Here is a 22093-nt window from a genome sequence, read left to right as displayed (position 1 = left end):
AGTATATGATCCTCTTATATGAAGTAAAAAAGGTGAAAACCAAGTTTTCACCAATGTTCCATTATGAAAACTTTGGAAATGCAAAATAATTTAGAGAAATCATTTGTCCAACTTGTAATTATTTATTTACAGCTGCAAATTATGAAAACTGTGGAAAGTCCAACTATGATTACGATAGTACAACTAGACAACTATGAGTATATTCTACCGCAAAAAAACAAAAAAAACTTTTTAGTGGGGTCCACATATTGGGTAAGTACAACATTAAATAAAAGCCACATGTTGTCTGAGCGTTTCTTTACGTTTCATTGGGATCTACAAGAGTTTTTTTTATTTTTTTATTTTTAATTTTATTTTTTTAAAATTAAGTAAGAATAATTCATTAAGGGTAAAATGGTGATAACACATATATAGTGGCATACAGATTATAAAATGGCGGACCAGATTCATTTTTTCGGTTTAGTGACAAACTAGGCTGTGACTCGTAGTATAGGTAAGATTAAACCGGTATGGTTATAAACGGTTTAGTTATTTTATACGGTTAACTATGTCCAACCGCATAGTTTAATCCGTTTGAAACCGTAATTTAACCGTTTACTTTGCCCGTCGATTTTAACCAATTTTATTAACCGTATAACCGTATAAGATTACGGTTTCATCAATTGGTAAATCGCTAAAGCGGTTAGGTAGCTCCCAACAAGTGTTGTTTGGTCGGTATCAATCAAACCCTTTTTTTTTTACATCTTTGGATCGACAATGCCCGATCTATAGCCAATCCCTACTACGCGGGGGTAACGCGATTTAGTGGAGTCGAACTCCGGTGGGGAAGACGGAGTCAAGTGGACTTAACCACTTGACTAAAGGCACATCCCCAATCAGTAGAAGTGGCAAAACTATATTTGTATGATCGATCATATGACATTATTTGTAAATATTTGCTAGTACAAGTTGTAATATTAAGAAGAACCCATAAACTCTAGCAACTTTTGGTCCCACAGACCTCAAACCTCGGACACAAGTCCTAAATTCTAATACTCGAAAGAGCCATTCTCGCAAATCAAACAGCTATCTGAGTGAGTAATACTGAAATCAAAAGTAAAGAAAACAAGAATGCTTATGCTCAAATATTGTTGATGTGAGGTGTGATAGTAGTAACCTCAGGTGTCTCAAGAAAGGAGGACTCAGCAAGATCAATGGCTCGGGCTAGAGCTGCTGCTTTGTTCTCACACTCTCTGTGTTCATCATCAGGGTTACTGTCTGCAACAACCCCAGCTCCAGCTTGAATATGAGCAATCCACTCTCGGCGTCTCTGAGGATGCTTGTAAGAGTACAATGTGTCATAACGGGTATTTGTTGGGAAGACCATCGTTCTGAGAGCCAAGGCAATGTCCATGTCTCCGTTAAACGAAATGCCTCCAAAACCCCCACTGTAAGGACCACGCCTCGTTACTTCAAGTTCATCTATCAGCTCCATGGCTTTTACCTGTATCAAATGATTTTTAAGTATGGTGAATGTGTAATGAGTTTGTGGTTTTAGTGAGAGAGAACCTTTGGGGCTCCGCTGACGGTTCCAACGGGAAGTGCAGCTCGAAGAGCGTCCCAGCTTGTTAGATTATCTAGTAATTCGCCTTTTACCTGCGGAGAAGGAGATGTGTTGTTAGACAAACAGAAATTGGACAGCATATTGTTAAGCTCATGCACATAACATGTGAAGTTAAATATTCATGGGTTCTCTAGTGTAGACAGAACTAGGCTTCAACACCACTTCTATTCAAAATTTTCATTATTGGACTGTGATCTCTTATAAACTAACTAGAGTGAAAACAAAACTTATGCAAAAAATCCATTGAGGCAAAAGGACTTTAGAATTGAAAGTTTGCTTGTTTGTAAAATTGCAATAGAAGCATACCGTGGAGCTAATGTGCATGACATGTGAATACCGTTCTATATTCATGAGCTTCTCAACCTCCACAGAACCGGGCTTTGAAACCTGAGTTTACGAGAATATCCAACAAGTTAGATTACCGATTAAAAACTGCATGTTAGCTTCCAAAAGGAGAGGGTCAGAGACTGAAGAAGAGTTGAGCAGTGGTCAAGTGATGAACCTTGCCAACATCGTTCCTTCCCAAATCAACAAGCATAATATGCTCTGCGCATTGTTTTTCATCGCTTAAGAGCTCTTTTTCCAGCATTAGATCTTCTTTGGGTGTCTTTCCTCTTCTGACAGTTCCAGCAAGGGGGCGATTGGTAATTTTCCTCTGTAGCAGAAGGAAACACACATTGAGCCATTCATGAAACGATGGGGTTCATAGATTAAGGGAACCAAAGAGGAGAGAGTAGATAACACTTACATTTTTTGAACGTAACAATATCTCTGGACTTGATGCAACTAATATGCATCCTCTAGCCTGTAAATTAAACACATACAGAATAAAAAAGAGAGAGTCCACAGATTAGTAATATTAACTTTCATGAAATATGTAAGGAAAAGAGGACCATAGCAGTATACCTGTAAATAGGCCATGTACGGACTTGGATTTACAATCCTAAGAGCTCTATATATCTCAAATGGGTCTGCAAATGTCCGCCTTTCAAATCTCTGACTAAGAACTATCTGAAAGATGTCCCCAGCCAAGATATGTTCTTTGGCTTCCACCACTGCCTCCTTGTACGCCTCACTCGTCATAGTTGATTTCTCCAATTTAGGACCGAAGAGCTGAGTGCGTAGTTTTATGAAACCAGTAGGCATCTTGGGGCTGCAATTCAAAAGAAACACATGAGCATAAACAGAATCTTATAAATAAAAGACAAAACTATAATCTAAAAGACTGGTAAAACGATCTACTCACGGTTTTTGGTCTTGAATTCTAGCGGTTAGAGATTCCAACCGATTCATTCCATCAGTAAAATTATCTTCAACAGAACGATCCTTATCTATCCGCACCCAGTGGATCACATATGCTTTCTGTACTCAACAGGAAATTCAGCAAAGTTAATTACTCTACCAAGGATCAAGACAAACTAGATCAATTCTTCAATTCATAATCCGCAAAACGATGCAAATACTAAAAACAAACAACAGTATACCTTCTCGACATGATCAAACACGATCACATCATCATAAAGACCCAAATGAACATCAGGAAGACTCCTATCATCCTCTGGAGCATTTGAAAATGGCAGCTTCTTCTTCTCAACATAACGTACAGTGTCATATGAGAAGTATCCAACCCACCCACCTGTTTAACAAATCAAATCAACCATCCAAAATATCAGCAATGCTAAACAAACATTACTCTATTGAAAACAGATTTCTCCACTCACCGCAAAAAGCTTCAGGCAATTCATCAATGCGTTGTGGCTTCCATTCATCCATGATTTTCTGAGGAACCATCATTGGATCATCCACTTCCTCCTCTGTCCTAAGACCAGCTCCATGGTCCATCACAGTAACTGCATTTCCCTTTGCCACGATTTCAATTGTGGGCTGAGCTCCAACTACACTAAACCTCCCCTAAGAAAAAATCATCCAAGAGTTCAATTCATTGAACCAAACACAATGCATAAACTGAGAACAATCATCTAAAAAGAAAGGCTTACGATGTTGGAGGATTGCAAACCAGGCTCCACTGACTCAAACAAGAAGCTAGGAGCATCTCTATCGTCTTCTTTCACCAAACATCGGTAAGCAAGTATCGGAGTCAAATGATCCGAGAATACACATCGGTATAGAGGAACTAAGTTTCCCTTTTCCGATGCTTGTTTAAATTTTGTGAACTGTTCCTCCGATAAATCTGTGAGGAGAGAAGAAGTTTAACTTCGATCGAAATTGAGAGGCGCTAATGAGGGAGAAGATTTTACCTAACGACGGAGTATATGAAGAAGATGAGCATTTGATAGAAGGAAGACGAGAGACGTGGAGGAGTTTTGATCCACTGTCAAGGTTAAGAGAAGTAGCCGGCGGGGATTTGAACGATAGTGGAAACCGGAGCGAAGGAAAATGTAGCGGCGGCGTCCGATGGTGTGTAACGGTTATGACCTCGACGGTGGAAAAATCAGATTTGACGGCGGAGATTGAAACGGCCGACATCCCCGTGAGCTCGTTGATTTTAAGTCTTTCGATAACAGTTTTAAGTGACTGGAGAATACACACATACAAAGCCCGTATAGCAATGTTTTCTAAACCGGACCAGACCGGTGATCGGACCGAATTAGACCGTTAACCAAAGCATATCTGGTCTGGATGTGTTTGCCAAAAAAAACGGTCAAGCACAGTTTTGTAACCAACATATCTATTTGCTGGATTCATGATCTCTATTAATTTTAAAATTTAACCAGAATTTTGGTCAATTTAAATTTCCAAATTGAAAATATGTGTTATTCAATCAATAATTTAAAATATATAATCCATGATTTTGAATTTTAAGCTATAGATTTTGGAGATTTTAATAATTTCATAGAGATTCTAATAATTTAAAATACAAAGAAAAACAGTTTACACATGATTTTGAAATTTAAGCTATAGATTTTGGAGATTTTAATAATTTCATAGAGATTTTAAAATTTAAAATACAAAGAAAAACATTTTCAATTATAGGATATCAACAAAAAAAAAGTTGTATCATAGTTGAAGCACAAGCTCATTCAACCCATGATGCACCAGAGCACCTTCGAGAAGTTGAAAAGCTTCTAACTTTCCGTTGAGGCGAATTCTTTCAAGATAAAGTTTGTAAAATAATTAATAGATTGTTTATAATGAATAATAATATTGAATATGAAAAAGACTCTTCGGTATTTGAGGGCTTTAGTCAACCACGGCGCATAGTGGCTGTAAAATGCCTTAGTCTATCCTAAATTGAGGCATCCGAGATTTTGAATGAAATTAATAGCCATAATGCATCAGACAAACACTCAAGAATCATCCGTTTCTGTTATGAGTTCAAGGATTTTGCTTACCTCTGGGAACCTTGGACATGTGATCTACATGATCTTGTCATCTTCTCTAGGGACGAAGTAAAGAAAAAAAAGCAAATTAACTAAAGATTATTTGGAGATGCCATTGGATGAAAATGTATTGTGAGAAGTTGTGGGCCTTTTGTCACCCGTCTTGCAAGAATTAATGAGGTTAATTTAGATTTCAAATTAATTCATAATATTTGTATTGTGATGTATACTTTTTAATATACAACTAATATTTTTTGGGATATTTGTGATGTGATGTAAGGATATAACTTATGGACTTCCCACTTGAACGACTTGGAAGTAGTTTATCAAGAGTTCAAGCTTGAAATGTGCAAATGACTTTGATTGCAAAGCTTTCAAATATGGGCAACAACAAGCGTCTCTTTGATGAGTCATCCTTTCTTTTTGTGTTTGATTGATTACTGTATCAATTGATAGACTGAATAACTTTTGAAAACAATTTTTTTGTTGAACCAATGATTATGCTTATGAAATGAGTTTCAAACCACTCTTTAATACGCATCCATGAATATTGTAGGTAGTAAGGGTTGACAAGCATCAGAGCAGCTTCTTCGCATGGATGATGGAACTTGTACAATCGACATGTTCAACTTGGAATGTGTAATCTTTTACACCAGAACGCTGATATGAGGCTATCATTCTTGCGAGAAGCCAGTGACCGAGTGGAAAACCATGCCAACTCTACCATCTTGGATGCATTAAGGCAGAAATCATATGATGTTATGGGAGGGAATCCGACATGGGAGAATAAGATTGGTCACAAGTTTAGTCCTACCTTATTACAGAACGTGACAGTGAGAAGACTGGCAAGGTCCATAGGGCTTACGACTTCAGAAGCATGCAGCACTTGCTTTGATTAGTCAGAAATTCTGCGAATCACTACAGAGAACTTCCATAAGACATCCAGGTTTTTCCTTGTTAGCAAGTTTTTCAGACACTATTGTACAAAAGACTCAACTTATTTTTTGTACTCAGGATCTTGTGGGAACAAATCCAGAAGGATTGGACAAGTTCTTTGCTACTCGGTTCCCGACATTGTTAATGGAAGTATACAATGTCATCTCTCTGCATTGCAAGAAAGAAACATAATTCATAAAGTACTTCTAATTACACGTCAACAAAAATACTTGAGGTTAGGGGCTTTTATCTCTTAGCTCAACTTGATAATGTGTATTAGGGACTATGTTTTGAATTTTATCAGTCTTTAGATGTGATGAATATTAACGACTTACTTTCCTTCTACAGATTCAAGGAGACAATTCTAAGTTGTGCAAAAAATGTCTCCAAGTTCAGAACTTGTCAAACGGGCCGGCCTGCGTCCATCTGGGCCGGCCCGCGATGGGCATTTAAATTTATGAGACCGCGGCGGGCCGGCCCGCTAGGACCGCGGGCAAAAATAATATGTCCAGGCCCGCCCCGCTAAGCCCAACGGGTTAGCGGGCTGGCCCGCGGGCTTAATTTTAAATATTTTAAAAATAATTAAAAAATAAAATTAATTTTTAAAATTTGAAATTAACAATTTTTCAATAAAAAAAAACTTTTAGAATTAATTTTTTTGTAAATCTTATAATTTTATACATTAAATTTCGTTATATGTTCATATATTTCACATATATATTTTCAGAATTATGTAAAAATAATTATTTATTTATATTAATTATTTATTTTTATTAAATATTTGTAGTCCGCGGGCCTGCCCGCAAAAACCCGCAATCCGTCTGGGCTTGTCCGTGAGGCCCGTTATTTTATGGGTATGAAAAATGATGTCCAAGCCCGCCCCGCTGTGGGCTACTTGGACAAAGCCCGCTGGCTATTGGCCCGCTTGACACCTCTAGGTAAGCAATAGCCTATGTCTCTTACTCTCTTACACTCGAAAATCTGGACTTACAATGCTTTCATGGTCTATTTGTTTCAGGTACTTGAAGCAATTCAAGCAACCTCCTTAGATTCATTTTATATCCTCTTAAAGTTTTAATAAGCAGTAGTTGCTTAGGTATCTTACTTCTTATGCTTCAGTTTTCTAAGAGTAGACTACTCTAAGTCTCTGATGTGATTTATTATGGTTGTCATCTGTGACTCTTTTGAATCTTTGAATATCTAAGTTTTTTGGTGATTTGTTATGATGAGTGTACTAGAGAATCTGCACTAATGGTGTTGTGTTGACTGAAATTGGACGATGATGTGATAAATTAGTGAGCCAAATCGAACCGATTTTAACCAAATTGAACTGAAATTTACCGCATTAAACCGAAATTAACCGAAATCACCTGTAATCCAAGAAAATATCAATAGTTTTATTAATATGAACCGAGCTGAACCGAATATGATATTCGGTTCAACTTTGGCTGCCAGCCTGCCACAATAATTTAGAGAACCGAACCGAAATTTTGGAATTTAGACCGAACTGACCCAAATTGATAATTGGTTCAAATCGGAAGTGGTTTCTTTAACCCGAACGACCTGAACTTCTGAACCGAACTGACCAGTATTCACCATATGCCTAGGCACTATCAAATCCTTATCTTTGGAGCATTATTGCAAACTATATGAATCAATAGATGAGACTCATGTGGACATATGAGACTCAAGAAGTGTATTAAAAAAAAAAAACCAGGCTTGATTTGATCGTAGGATCTCAGTTCATCAAAGTCAAAATGCAAATTACTGTCATATACTAAAATATTTTGTGTTTTTAAATACTCCTACTAGAAAGATGTTAAGACATTAGCTTATATAGATAATAATCTCAAAGCCCTCACTGCTTGTATCAGATATTTCTCTCTTAGATGTTAAAAGCTGTGGTGATTGCATTGAGGTATAGGTGCAGATCCAATGAGTTCACCAGGTTCTTAAGCTCCATGTTGGAAGATAGAACAACTGCAGCAGTGGCTCCTGCAGCAGCTAGAACCACAGCAGTAGCTTTGAGGCAGTAATGGTTGTAGGAGAGTCTCCGCGAGATCAATTTGCAGTACTTGTCAGCTTCTTTGTAAAGAGAAACATTCGCTCCTCCTTCAGTGATGGCTTTTTGGTTCTAAAATATCACAACAGCTTTAAGTCAGAGATGAAATAAAATTAGTTAGCCTTCGAAGAGTAAGAGGTATTACTTCCAGCCTGAAGCTCTTCATAGTTTGACCGAGAGTGAGAGTATTTCTCGGTGATGAAAATATTTTGAGGGAATGATCCTTCCAATTGTCCACAAGCTTTTTTAGAACAGCAACACTAGCTGCTGGATTCCTCATATAGAGATTGTCCCAGTGCTCGCAGCAATCAACATGTTCGGTCACACACCAGATAGCGATTTCTGTAGCTTCCTTGGCCAAAGTAGGATTTCCTGTGACAACGGTAACACATTAGAACTTCTATTCGGAGAAGAGAGAGAGCGAGAGAAGCAGAAATCTCAAGGATTCAAGGTTTTGTTACTAATTATATACCTTCTTTAGCTAATTTCAAAGACAAAGTGAATATCTGTTTAATGACTTGTTTCATTGCCTCGCTTCCTGGTGCACCGGCAAGAGCCACTTCTTTCAGTGAGGGATAAATTGCCTCAAATCTCTCTGTAGCCTGTGTGCGCACAGAGACCATGCTTGTGATCAGAATCGGAAAACGCATGCATCAATGTTTTGCTTTATGAATTCCAATATTACTAGCTACTTACTTTGACTCTTGCAGATGAAGCAGGGAATGTAAGCCGCAGCAAGATCTCAAATGAAGGAGGTGGAATCAGTCGCTCTCTCTCCCTAATAGCTTGATTCCTACGCATTGTCCAAGCCATTGGATCCGACAAAATTCTGATAAAGAAAATTGCATAAACAAAGATCAGATGATTGTATATAGCAAAAAAGGAGATGAAAAAGAAAACTTGCGACTCACTTCTCAACCAACTGCAGGATGAGATCCCTTGACTGAGGGTTGCAGTCCGAATTACTGACTACTGGTAACAAGTTATGCGCCCATGAAAGCAAGCCTGCACATAAATAACCCTGGGAGGCCTGTCCACATTTTACAGTTCAATAAATTTCATAATACAGTTCACATAAAACACAACTTCCAAAACTCTTGGTCCTAGTTCACACGAACCTGAGCCATCATCCAAACTGTAAACGGAATCTTGTCCTGTCCTTGAAACATACGCCTCTGCCTAATAGTCCGCAATGCAAAAGTAAAAGTTTCAGGTCTTGTACGTAATACCATTGCCAATGTAACAAATACTACCACCTAAGCAAACATAATGGAGTTAGTCAAAACAAAGGAAACTGGATTACACCATTCAACCACACATACATAAGCGAAAGCGATAATCAATTTCGAGAAAGGTTACATGAGGTTTGGGAGAAGTAGGTTGTTCACCAATCTTGCCAGAATTGACACCTTCTTGTTGTGCTTCCAAATGAGTGAGAGTGCAGCGAAACGCCCACACAATGAAGCCAGAGAGTGTCATTACTGGAACTTGTTTGATCCAATCGACAGATGTTTTGTAGATAGGTTCAGGAATATCACACACTGGAACCTGGTTATAAGAAAAAGTTAATCAGCTCAAACAATCTAACATAGACGACTTTGATTGGAAAAAAAAAACGTAAAAGAAATAGCTTACATTGATCACATCGATAAGCTTGGGCCAAGGACCCTTGAAAGGAAACATCTTCAGCCATGGAAATCGCACTTGTGTAAGTTCTCTCCCAACGTAATCCATAAACCTCAATAACTGAGTCTCTGGCTCAGCCGAATACGATTCCTATTAACAAACAACATCAAAAATTGACTTCTCTCTGTTTACTTGGACTATTAGAGCATCTCTCTAGCTAAGAAAAGAAACGAGATCGATCGTTGTTATTATAAAGGCCGCGCTCATCATTATATATAGTTAAGGGTTTTCAATCCCGGTTTAGGATCGGTTTCAACTCGGATTTTGTTATAAAAGAAAATTAAACATATCAAATTACATCTTAAATTTTATTAATTAGTTATATCTATACATAGAACAAAATCTAAGTGGTGAAAAAAAAAGGATATAACAAATATTATGGTTTACGTGTATGATAAGTTACACCAGAGGTTAGTGCTTGTGAAGCATTTTCTTGAACATTGCATGACTTGATGATCTTCTCAGGTCGTTGGCAGGATCCTTGATGCCTCTCTTAGTGCTTCTAAGCATTCTTGTACCTTAGAAGCATAACTTGCATTGCTACTACTTAGAATTAGTCACAAGTATGGAGGCCAAGTTCTGTTCTCTATGGGTGCAGCATTGGAAGTAGAGCTATCAGCTTTAAGGTAAAAATGCTTTAATATTTTTAATTATCAGGATTTCTATATGTGACCTCAATATATTCTTTGCTTTTAAGCCCAAAAATGCCTTCCAGGAAGTATGAGACAGCTCAGACGGGTCGATATGAAACTTCAGAGTGATGTAGGATATAATATGTTCAGAAGCAACAAACGAGACAATCACTGCTGTCCTAAGTTTCATTGGTTGAGACTCTGAATTTTTTTGAGGTCAGCCTCGTTTCTTTAGATGACCTTTTTCTTATGATCTTTTGCATTGCTAATGTAACACTCTCTCCCATGCTGTTTTGCCTGGTTTAGTGAGTGTGAGTGGCCAATTTAAAATCTATCTACCAGTATCGTTTATTAAGGCCTTGTACAGTTGAATGACAGACACTGAGTTCTCTTTCAATGCAAGTATGTAACTAATGCCTTTGTTTGCATCTTGTAAAAACTTGAATGATTGTTACTGATTTTCTATTACTATTGTTGACCTAGTCCCTAGTATATACATCAATAATGCATCTATAACAAGTAGAGTAGGAAATGTATGTAAGTGTCTTTTAACGTTCCAAAATTTACAAAGGACAATCACTTGATGGCATTAATTTCATTGAGAGCATGGCTAATACTATAAATGTTAATATGGAAGTTGTCGGAAAAAGGAAGATTACATAATAAGAGTTCAACATCTGCGCTAATCAGCCTGTAATCTCATAAAGAGTATAGTTTGATTATAAAACAATTTGAGTGTACTGAGTTTTTTTACACTCTTTGTATTCTATAAAGAATGAAGGAACCAACCCGTTGCTATAACTCAGTAACTTCATCATAGAAGACAGTTGCGGAAGAATCGAATTTCCTGTTGTGCAATGAAAAGGAAATGTGTTAAATTAAGAAACTGAATTTGGGAAATAGTTTGTAATTAGTTAGGGAGTGTGTGTATACCTTAAGAGCAAATGTGATGTCTGCTTCATCTACTCTAAGGCTCACTCTCTTTAGCTTATCGTCTCGAGCATGACTGAGTTTTAAAATCCCCTGTGCCAAACCAAGATGATTTTTTCTATCAAATGTCTCTTCAAGATTCTATTTCATCTTTTGTTATATAAACCAAGAAACCATGAGTTATTATTCTAGCTTATACTCTTCTAGACGATGAATATTCTGATAGGAGTTAGTACCTGGTCGTTTAGCACTGTGCACATGTTAGTGAACTCAGTAATTCCAGCTGGAGTTATCATCGAAGATTTACAGATTTCCAAGTATAGCTTATTTAACTGAATCAAAGTGGGAAGACAGAGATGAATATTATGTACAATGTCTCAATTTATAACTTCATGTTGTGTGACTGTATTATTTATTCAATGAAGATTTACCTCTGCAATGGTTCTATCCTTTTTGCTTCCTCTAAAGGCCTTTGCAGCAGAACAGACTATGATCTGCAAATTTTCAATAGAAGCATGTTATTTAAGTCCATTACATAATTTCAGAATCGGTCTTGTTAGCCACTAAGTCATAGAACCAAATAAACACTAACACGGATCTTTAGTTTCGTTGTGACTTCAACTTTGTTATCTTAAAACTAAGATTTGCTAATTCTATGTAAAATTATGTAGTAAGCATATCCTGACGGTTACTTAATACTTGAAAACGAGAAGAACCAGATATAAAAAAATGTGTGTGTGTTTTGATATGTAACTTACTTGTTGGTGTTGAGGTAGAGACTGGATGGTGTCAACTACTGGAGATTTAAACGTCTTGGACAATGCAGCTATCATATGATCCATCTTCACCTATAGATTCAGTGATAACAATTATGGAATAAGACAACGGTTTCTATAGATCCTGGATATTTTCATCGTCAGTAAGTGACCTGAGTAAAGTAGAGAGTAAAATACTAACCACTTGACCCTCTGGAGCTGGACCTTGTGGTTCTTGATCTATTGTTCCCCTAACTTCTATTTCTAAGATTTCTAGAGCGCTCCTGGAAAAAACAAAATGTGAGTTAATTGGGATTGTCATCTTTAGAGTAATGATTTCATTTGCACAAAAAAAAAAGCCCATTTCTATCTCATTCATCTTATGCAATACAAGAAAAAACTCAATAGAAACAAAATTCGTAAGAGATTTCACCTGCAGACACATAGAGCCTTTCTCATGTCTCCTGATGCAGCTGATACTTTCTGGGAAAATGAACAAATTATGAATATCAATAAAGAATCTCAAAATGTAAACAAGCTTGAGAGGGAAAAAATGGCATATATATTCTTACTCTTGCACAAATTTCCAAGGCATTGGACTGAAATGCAACAAATGGAAGTGCCTGTTACAATAGTGAAAATAATAATTTGAGATCAACATAGAAAGTACTATGAGTTTAGATTAAATATATCATCAGACAGTTCCAAGGTCCTGAGATTTGGTCAACATTGGTTATTGACATCTTAATCTACTATGCATTTTTTCTTCATAATTCCTTGAATACCAACTGCTTTCACTAGTTTATGAATCACTTTATCAGACAAATCTCTCTCATCATCTTATATCACAAAGTTGAAGTAGACTTACCACAAGCCTTTCCTGCAGTATCCTAAGGATCTGATCCTTAGAATAGGCACGGAAAGTGACAACCAAAGGTTTGCCTGCATTAATTGGAATTATAAGTTAAAGGAGTATACACAACTTTTTATCTTCATTAAAGCTTAGGGACATATGGTGAAGAAAGAAGTCAAATGGCACCGAATGATGGAGAAATTCTTACAATTAAGAGACTTCAATTTTGGAAGGAAACGATCTGCAAGGTCTATTGCATTTGCTACACCTGGAGGACAAATACGAACTTTAAACTTAAAAAGTGTATGACCAGAGTAAACAGATAAGAAATATGAACTTTGATAACGCAGAAGACAGTACCTATAAGTATACACCTTGAAAAAGGCAAAGTTGTGAGCATAAAAAGCTCATGAAGGACACCTCGGTCTCTTGTGATCAAGTAATCCATTTCATCTGCAATTATTAGCCTGAAAATAAAGTTTGAATGAGAAACAGCACTGTAATTATATCTAGCAGGTCACCATATCACAAGACCAAAAACAAAACAAAACAAAAACCTACATCATCTTTGAGCTGGATCGTTGTTGCTTTTGAGAAAACAAACTCTGAAGTTGTTGTAGAGGCGAAGATGAACCATTAGCTTTCTTCCCGGACTCATTGTTACCAAGTATCTAAAAACAAAATAACTCAATTAACAACTACATTGAAATGAGACCAGAACTTGGAGGTAGTTAGATTGCATAAGGTCAGTCTTACCTTGGAGAAAATATCTGTAGTTTTTGTCAGTGATGTGCAATTAACAGACACTATTTCCGGGCAAGGCAAACCCGCCTGTAAAATTTCATGAAAGATCAGTCCTATTGATAGATTCAAACCAATCACAATTTCTGAAACAGACACAAGAATGATTACCTGCTTTGCCCAGTCTTCAGCTTGTTGTCTTACTTTCTCCATGGATAGTGACTTTCCAGTTCCAGGACAACCACATATATACAAACTCCCAGCTTTCTTCTGTTCCATACAACCTTTCACAAACTCGTAAACCCGTCTCTGCTCATCCTCACGACAAACAACAGTTGACGGTGCCTTAGACACATGCAATGCCTCTTTCACAGCTTTCATTTGGTCATCATCTGTAACCATTCAAAATACATCAATTATACAATCAAACTAACTGAGAGCATTAGAATCAAATAGAACACTGAAGAATCAGAAGGCTCATCTATACATACCTCTAGGGTTCCATTTTGATTTAACGTCTAAACAAACAGATAAGTTTTTCACAGCTGATATCACTGGACTTGTCAAATTTCCATTAGAATCTTCCTTAATCTCCTGCAATCGAATAACCATTACAGATTCAGATTAAGTAATCCAAAATTAATCAAGAACTAACTATAAATCGAATTCTTAGACCAAGGAGCTCATAAATTACCTCATCAGAGGTCTTAGGGATTGAAATAGCACATCGACGAGGCGATTTCCATTTCATCGAATTCACAGGCAACACCGTCGTCCCGGCAACTTCCGCAGCCGAATCAGATCTCAACTTCCGTTTCCGAGAAGTGTTGACTTCAGCGGATCTAAGACCTCCGATAATCTCCGATCTCTAGAACCGATGACATGCTTCTGAGGAGACGAACTAGGTCCGGCGATGGTAGGCATTGTAGGTTATCAGGAAAAATAAAAAATAAACAAGAGGGAAAATGGAAGTAGCGGGAAATCGCAATAGAACAGATTTTTTAAGAGGAAATGGGATAAGAAAAATAAAGGAAAAATAAAAAATAAACAAGAGGGAAAATGGAAGTAGCGGGAAATCGCAATAGAACAGATTTTTTTCGCCGCCGGTTTTGTTAGGCTACCGTTTTAAACCATCGGCTTCGCGGCAATTTTATTGGGCCGCATTAGTTTTTAAACAATTTAAGACCTAATATGGGCCTTCTAAAGGCCCATCTTAAAACAAACGATGTAACCAAAGTCCTTTCTGTTTCTGACATATAAACAAAGTCCACTATGCTTACTTAGTTCTTGGAGAGTTTTAATATAACTTCTTAATTTTTTTTCACATTTTACGTATACAAAATTAACGTGAAGCAATTGTATATAGTTTATATTCACCCTTAATTACTCGATAGATCAGAAATTACATAATGACGAAAAAAGAATCAGAATGGAAGATAGGAAAGCTATAGGTGTCGGTGTGTCAATGCACTTATATTTTTATTTATTTCGTCTTATATAATCAATGAAGTATGAGATAACAACATAGAGACGACGTGGAGATATTTTTAATGTATATCTTGTTTATAAAAGGTTTTATGGAAGAAGGATATTCACATAAATCGATGATATATCATATGATATAGGTCTGGGCATTCGGATTTTAAATCGGATTCGGATCGGATATATTCGGATTCGGATAATTCGGATATGAGAGTTTATTATCCGTTCGGATTTTATGATTTTTCGGTTCGGTTTCGGTTCGGATATATTCGAATTCGGATAATTTGGGTAGGAGAATTTATTATCCGTTCGGATTTTATGAGTCATCGGTTCGGTTTCGGTTCGGATAGGTGTCGGATTCGGATCGGTTTTCGGTAAAAAAAACTTAAAAATAGTTCAATCTTAATAAAAATTGGTTTAATCTTACTAAAATTTGGTTAAATTTTGCAAAAATATGTATAATTTTAACAAATATAACTAAAATTTTTCCCAAATCTAGGATATTTAGGATATTTTTGTTATTTGCTATAAAATTACAACTAAATATAACTAATATTTTTGGATATATAATTTTTATTTCCGGTTTTTGGATATCCTTTCGGTTTTCGGTTCGGATCGGGTTCGGTTCGGATAATTCGGATAGGAGAATTCATTATCCGTTCGGATTTTGTGACTATTCAGTTTGGGTTCAGTTCCGGATTTTTCGGATCGGTTTTGGATCGGTTTTCGGATTTCGGGTTTTATGCCCAGGCCTAATATGATACATGTAGCCAAAATATCAATGCATTGATATAGAAGGAATGAAGGATGATATCCACATATATTGATCATATATCATATGATATGTTGCCCAAAAATAGCAATGCATTGATATAGAAGAATGATATCCACATGAATTGATGATTTATTATATGGTGTGTAGCCAAAAAAACAATGCATGCGTAGATATCTACGAAAATAAAATGAAGGAAGCTTTTGATAAATACTAGGTAGAAAGAAGATAAGAGATAATAAGAGTGGTGGCCTTTGTAATGTCTCTCTCCTTTTTTTGATTCTCAAATTGGCTATATCCTCCTATCAAGAGTCACTACTATGTAAGCATTTATTTTGTTTCCTATATCTGTTTGATCTTATTTTGCTGTGTTATAAAGTAAATAAGAGTTGCATATAAATCAAAAAAGTTATTTAGCTTATATAAATTTTATTCAATATTTGATCTTTGCGAACGTTCTTCTTTTCGTCCAAGAACAAAATAGTTTTTTAAAAATTGTAAGTAATATCTTCTCATTGAATTTAAATTCTACTTTTACCATTCTAGTTTTTTTTTTCCATAATACCCCAAATCGAGTGTATATGGTTAGGTGGTATTTCAATCACCAACTAAACCACGACATATCCAATCAAAATTATTCTTGAGGAGGCTGACATAGTGACATGCAATGCAACCTTATTTCTCGGATGACCAATATAGGATGGGTCTCATTGATATTACCCACACATAAAAAAATATGGTCACTTCAACGGCTTGCCTCCTTAGACAACCGTGGTATACAATGTAACGCATTCCTATTGTTTAGTAACATAAACAGCTCCGAATCAAGAACAATATCACCTCATTTGGTTGCTTCTTAAATCTACCTAATCACTTTCTGGTTTGAGTCAGATGTTCTTTGTAAGCTATTACACCGATGTCTTGAAGTGATTTTTACTCTATTTATAGTAATGGGTGTTTATTTACCCTCCAGCGGTCTTATCGAAAGATGTTCAGAAGGAAACATTAAAATATATGTATATATATATATATATATTTGTCGCATATATACCTCTCTTGTAAATATATAGTTTTTTTGTTAAAAAGTTGTAAATCTAACATCTTATTTTGATACCATAATGATCATATTAATTAACATTCATTATTCACCGTTTTAAAAGTTGTTCACTATGTGAAATGCCCATCATATCTTCTTTTGTTTCATTGCCCATCATATCAATCTTCATAAACCAAACCCCTTTACTCCTTTGTGTCACGTGGACGTGGTGTATTCTATCATTTTCTCTTTGTTTTTATTTACCCTCCATACGTTTTCGGACATTTAGCGTTTGATTTTATGATTTGTCTTAATACTCTGTTCTTCCTTGTCGCTGCCCATTAGCAATTACTTTCATCACCTGCATAATCTGTATCTATATCTAACTTATTTTCACCTTTTAGAATTGTACATTTCCCAAAAAAACAAATCAAATAAGTGAATAACCTACATATCGTATCTCTCGATAACTTCAAGTATTCATATTACATATTTACTTAAATTGACGGGCCATACGAGAACTTTCTTTTTTTAATATGAGAACTTGTTTAATAGAACTAAGCGGATCCCACACCCTTAGCCTACCGTTCGATTACTGCCGGCTTAGCACATGTGCTGAGGGTGCTAGGACACATGGTCCAAGGATAAAAAAAAAAAAATTTACATGTTTTTATTTTTTTTTATTTTTAAATAGTATATGTTTAGGATTTTTTTTAACATGATAGCACTAGATTTAAGTAATGTTTGAGTCGGACCTGCGTCCGGTCATGGTCCACACCAACATTGATGTGATAATGCATTTAATCTTTCGTTTAAAAGCATTTTATTATTTAAAATATAATAGCTCATACATGTATACATCTTATCAAATTCCTGGAAGATACAAAATATGTCAATCACGGAAATTTGCTTGAAAACGTGGAGTTAGCGATATTGGTCTAAGACCATTCGTAGTGGTGTAAATATGAGGGAGGGGTGTAAGATTTTTTTTATTATTATAATTTAAAGTGAGAGAGAAAAGAGAGAGAGAAAGAAAGAGAGAGATAGAATGTCTTACACCCGAGTGTAAACTTACACCCGGGTGTGAAGAGAGAGACAACTTTTGCATTATTTCTGTATTTTAAAATCAGTGTTCTAAAAAGCGGTCTAGGCGGTCGCCTAGGCCCCGACTAGGCGCTAGGCTCTCATGCGACGCCTAGATAACCGCCTTGACCGCCTAAAATTATATAGATCTTGTTTAATATATTTTTTCAATTTCAATTAGAGTTTTATTTATATATATAGTTATAAATATTCATATATTGTTTAATATAAATATAAATAAATATTTTATCTAATTTTTATATATAATTTCATAATTTTTAGTTTTATATAGATATTTTATATAACTTTTATATATAATATTATATTGATAATGTTTTATGTTATAAACGTCTAAACCGCCTAAAAAATCGTCTAGGCCTTTATTATTTAAAATATAATAGCTCATACATGTATACATCTTATCAAATTCCTGGAAGATACAAAATATGTCAATCACGGACCCCACGCAAGGATACGCCACTACGGATGCTCTAAGTGGTTTTCTTGATTCATTATAATTTGCTTTCCTTTAAGATATTGGTTGATTAGTTTCTTTAGTTGATGAAAACGTTTTATATCTTGCTTTTTCTATGTTTTAACAATTTCACGTTAATTATAGCATATCCCTAAACCAAACATTTATAAATAATAAGAAACGACCAAATTATTGGTATGACAGTAATAATTTCGAAATTCGTAATCAATCTATTTCTAACAAGATATGTTTTAAATTTGACTTCAATAATTTTACTGAATTTGACATCTTTTGTGTCAAACATTTCCTATGATTTTTAATGGGTTCGCTGATATCCTTGATTCCATATGGAAAAAGAAGCCAATTATGAGTGATTTATTCATCCAAATTAGATAGTCACAAATTAAAGAGCTAAGAAAGGTAGAAGTGTTATACAACAAGGATTTATAAGATATATAACACACATCAATTTGATCGAGAATATCTTATAAGATATAAGATGTATTCAGGAGAACTCTGAAATGGCAAACCGACTTGGTCTTCTGCAAGACTCTCTACTTGTTAGGTATCTAGGTGTCCCTCTCACTTCAAAGAAAATGAAAGAACAAGATTACCAACCGCTTATTGATAGAATCCTCAGCAGGTTCAGCTCTTGGTCTGTCAAGCACCTGTCTTTTGCTGGTAGATTACAACTCATCCAGTCTGTAATTTACTCCATCATTACCTTCTGGGCCTCCATCTTTATTTTGCCTAATAAGTGTTTGGAAACTATTGAAAGGATGTGTTGTGCTTTCTTATGGAAAGGTTCTCCTTTTTCTGCTCGTGGGGCTAGAGTTAGTTGGGAGGTGTGTACTCCAAAGTCTTCGGGTGGACTGGGATTGAGATGGCTGCAGCCTTGGAACAAGGTCCTAGGGTTAAAGTTAATTTGGCTCCTGTTCACAGCTGGAGGTTCATTATGGGTATCTTGGGTAAGGAGGAATTTATTGGAGCAGAACAACTTCTGGGAAATGGTCACAATTAACTCAGGGAGCTGGATTTGGAAGAGCCTTTGCAAGCTCAGACCTATTGCTAGGCCTTTCGTTGTTTGCAAGATTGGTTCTGGAATCACTTGCAATTTTTGGAGTGATAATTGGACTGCTTTGGGGCCATTGTTGCATATCACTGGAGACTTGGGTCCTAGAATTACAGGATTGCCAAGAAATGCAACTGTGGCAGATGCTTTAAGAGGAAATGATTGGTGGATTTCTAGAAGTAGAAGTAGAAATCCCATCATTCAACTATTGAAAGAGTGCCTACCATCTCCTGCTGTGGTAAAGGTCCATGAAGAGGCTGATGATGATTGTTTTCTGTGGAAAGTTGGAGAGAAAGAGGCTTCTTGCAGATTCTCCTCAGCCTCTACTTGGGAACACTTGAATCCCCATGGGGAAGATGTAGACTGGTTTAAGGCTATTTGGTTCAAAGGTCGAATTCCAAAAAATGCTTTTTTGGCTTTACTGCTCGTAATAGGCTCAACACGAGGGACAGATTGCTAAGTTTGGGATTGGTTGTTCTTTCTTTTTGTCTGTTTTGCAATGCTCACGATGAATCTAGGCAACATCTCTTCTTTGATTGCGCCTTCGCTGCGGAGGTATGGAATTATTTTACCTCAAGGGCCCATGTAACTCTACCTTCTTTATTTGAGGATGGTCTTGGATGGCTAAGGAATCCTTGCCGAGACAAGAATATGGCTACGATTCTTAGACTCGCCTTTCATGCCTCAATATATATCCTTTGGAAAGAAAGAAATGCTCGCTTCATACCTCAGTCTTTAGACTTGTGGCTGCCTTGATTGTGGAGATCAAAGGAATATTGCGTTGTCACTTGGATCCGCTTACAAGAGCTCAGAGTCTAGGTCCTCATAGTGTGTCTTTTTTGGCCACTTGGTTTGAGAGGTTTCTTGTGTAATGTGTTCTAGTGCTTTGTTTGTTATTGTAGGTGTATCTCATTATTGGAGGCACTGTTGTTGTAATCGGTACCAAGACGTTCTTGGATGTATGAAAGTAAGTTGGTTTGTTTTTAAAAAAAAAAAAAAAAAAAAAATTATTTGATCGAGAATATGATTTGCTATCTCTAATCAAGAATAATTCCAACTGCTCTCACTAATTTCTTCTTCTGGCGATACATTGAGTAAAGTTCGAGAAAACATAATCCTTATAATTAAGTAATAACCATGGCATATAATTAACTTGTAAAATTTTAGATTCAGTTGCTACTTCATGTCTATTTCGATAAAGGATTAAAGTAGTTTCTCCGAGTGACTGATTATAATCATTATATGTTCCTATAGAACTTTCTTTCAACAACACATTTCACATCCCATATTCCTAAACTCACGAGACGAGCTAAATCGTTTAAAATCCATGTGCATGCAGCATGTCCCTAAAGTTTTTTATTACAAAATATTCACGATGGTCCCAATATAGACGATGATAAATAAAGAAAGAAAAAACTAAAATTAGGATAGGGTCAGATTCCACCGTACGTGTTTTAAATGAAATTGAATAAAACTTAGGGAATGAATAATTATCAACGAGGATGAGAAGAGTCCAATATTGTTGAAAGAACAATAAATATCAACCGTTAAGAAGGACATGAGCCAAATACCAACGAGAGCCGTCAATTCTTCACCTTCTTCTAATGTCACTGTCTCAACGACGTCAACTTACGGCAAGTTGGTGCATACCTTTCTCTCCTTCTCCACCGTCGGTTTTTTTACCCCCTCCATTTGGAACGTTTCAAAAAGATATAATATAACCACTTGTGTTTTCTTCTTGACATTCGGTTTTTCGGTTCAGTTTGGTTCAAGTTTTTCCGTTGTCTGCCCGGAGTAGAATTTATATAAATTTATTCCAATTCAGTCCATATTGTTAAAAAAAAAAAATTGTTTAATCCGCATTTAATAAATGCTTATCATATTTAGACTGAAATTGTAAATTGCTTCTTTCTTTTTTGTAAATTTCAATCTTAATAATTCCAGTTAATTTGGTTTTCTTTGATTAATTTCAGTTTATTTCGTTTTTGGTGTTTTAAATTGTGTTTGGTTATGAAACTATTAAATACGTTTTTGATATATATATATATATATATTTTTTGAACTCTATTAATTTTGCAAACTGAGTAAGTACCAATTGGAACCCTGGTGGTGACATAACCACATAGGAAACACAACCACATAGGAAAGTATTGATTGGTTTTAATTTAAAATATTAGTTGTTAAATTGGGCAGCTCCAAATCTCACGAAAGTAGAAATATATCTCAAAAATACATGCATGCGATATTTTTTTTTTGATAAATGCATGCGATAATTTACCAACGTAGTTATTGGTTACAATCACCATTGCACATGCACGGAAAACGGTATCTTATAAATTACTCAAATCAAGAAAAAAAAAGTAGGTTCCACTATATAGTCACCCAACTATAAAACCATATATAGAGAAACAGTGTAATCAAAATCTCCCTAAAACGGAGATTGTTTTCTATCACTACTCTGGTAAACCATAATTTTCTATAAGCAATTATTTCGTTCATTGCATCATTACAAAGTTTTGATCTCACATTTCATGTACGATCTACGATTTTTGGAATCCATCGATTTTGAATCAGACGTATTTTCGTTTTCTATACAAAACAAAAAATTTAAAAGAAAAAAAACAAAAATGTAAA

At 35.8% G+C, this 22093-nt stretch overlaps 4 protein-coding genes across 5 annotated transcripts; 1 reads left to right on the top strand and 3 right to left on the bottom strand.

Moving 5' to 3' along the window:
- Positions 1-898: 898 nt before the first annotated feature.
- LOC9315295 (anthranilate synthase alpha subunit 2, chloroplastic) lies at positions 899-4149 on the bottom strand. Its single transcript, XM_021029424.1, has 11 exons — positions 3862-4149; positions 3601-3794; positions 3325-3514; positions 3088-3239; positions 2850-2965; positions 2510-2756; positions 2352-2408; positions 2106-2258; positions 1910-1990; positions 1549-1635; positions 899-1483 (listed from the first exon to the last, which is right to left on the bottom strand). Exons 1-11 carry the CDS (start codon positions 4088-4090, stop codon positions 1121-1123), a joined length of 1869 nt encoding a protein of 622 aa, XP_020885083.1. The 5' UTR covers positions 4091-4149; the 3' UTR covers positions 899-1120.
- A 3433-nt stretch (positions 4150-7582) lies between these two features.
- Positions 7583-9746, bottom strand: LOC9315294. Of its 2 annotated transcripts, none has more exons than XM_021029208.1 (8): positions 9578-9746; positions 9302-9490; positions 9061-9121; positions 8854-8947; positions 8639-8771; positions 8415-8544; positions 8088-8314; positions 7583-8014 (listed from the first exon to the last, which is right to left on the bottom strand). In XM_021029208.1, exons 1-8 carry the CDS (start codon positions 9674-9676, stop codon positions 7766-7768), a joined length of 1182 nt encoding a protein of 393 aa, XP_020884867.1. In that variant the 5' UTR covers positions 9677-9746; the 3' UTR covers positions 7583-7765. The 2 variants fall into 2 exon arrangements, with proteins under 2 accessions (XP_020884867.1, XP_020884866.1); XM_021029207.1 differs by having other exon boundaries at positions 8854-8972; positions 9061-9198; positions 9578-9745.
- A 1112-nt stretch (positions 9747-10858) lies between these two features.
- LOC9317133 (cell division control protein 6 homolog) lies at positions 10859-14470 on the bottom strand. Its single transcript, XM_021027138.1, is given in 17 exon segments — positions 10859-11107; positions 11194-11283; positions 11427-11522; positions 11622-11684; positions 11949-12038; positions 12148-12229; positions 12379-12428; positions 12518-12568; positions 12814-12887; positions 13007-13066; positions 13159-13265; positions 13360-13469; positions 13555-13629; positions 13711-13931; positions 14031-14133; positions 14234-14407; positions 14410-14470. Coding segments are annotated over 17 exon segments (1533 nt in total). The 5' UTR covers positions 14464-14470; the 3' UTR covers positions 10859-11074.
- A 73-nt stretch (positions 14471-14543) lies between these two features.
- Positions 14544-14809, top strand: LOC110228988. The gene is given in 1 exon segment (XM_021027579.1): positions 14544-14809. A coding segment is annotated over 1 exon segment (201 nt). The 5' UTR covers positions 14544-14598; the 3' UTR covers positions 14800-14809.
- Positions 14810-22093: the final 7284 nt, after the last annotated feature.

Source organism: Arabidopsis lyrata (assembly GCF_000004255.2).
Source record: "Arabidopsis lyrata subsp. lyrata unplaced genomic scaffold ARALYscaffold_4, whole genome shotgun sequence".
In the NCBI taxonomy this organism is placed as follows: domain Eukaryota; kingdom Viridiplantae; phylum Streptophyta; class Magnoliopsida; order Brassicales; family Brassicaceae; genus Arabidopsis; species Arabidopsis lyrata.
The sequence above is the reverse complement of the archived record's forward strand: the minus strand, read 5'-3'. Positions and strand labels throughout refer to the sequence as shown.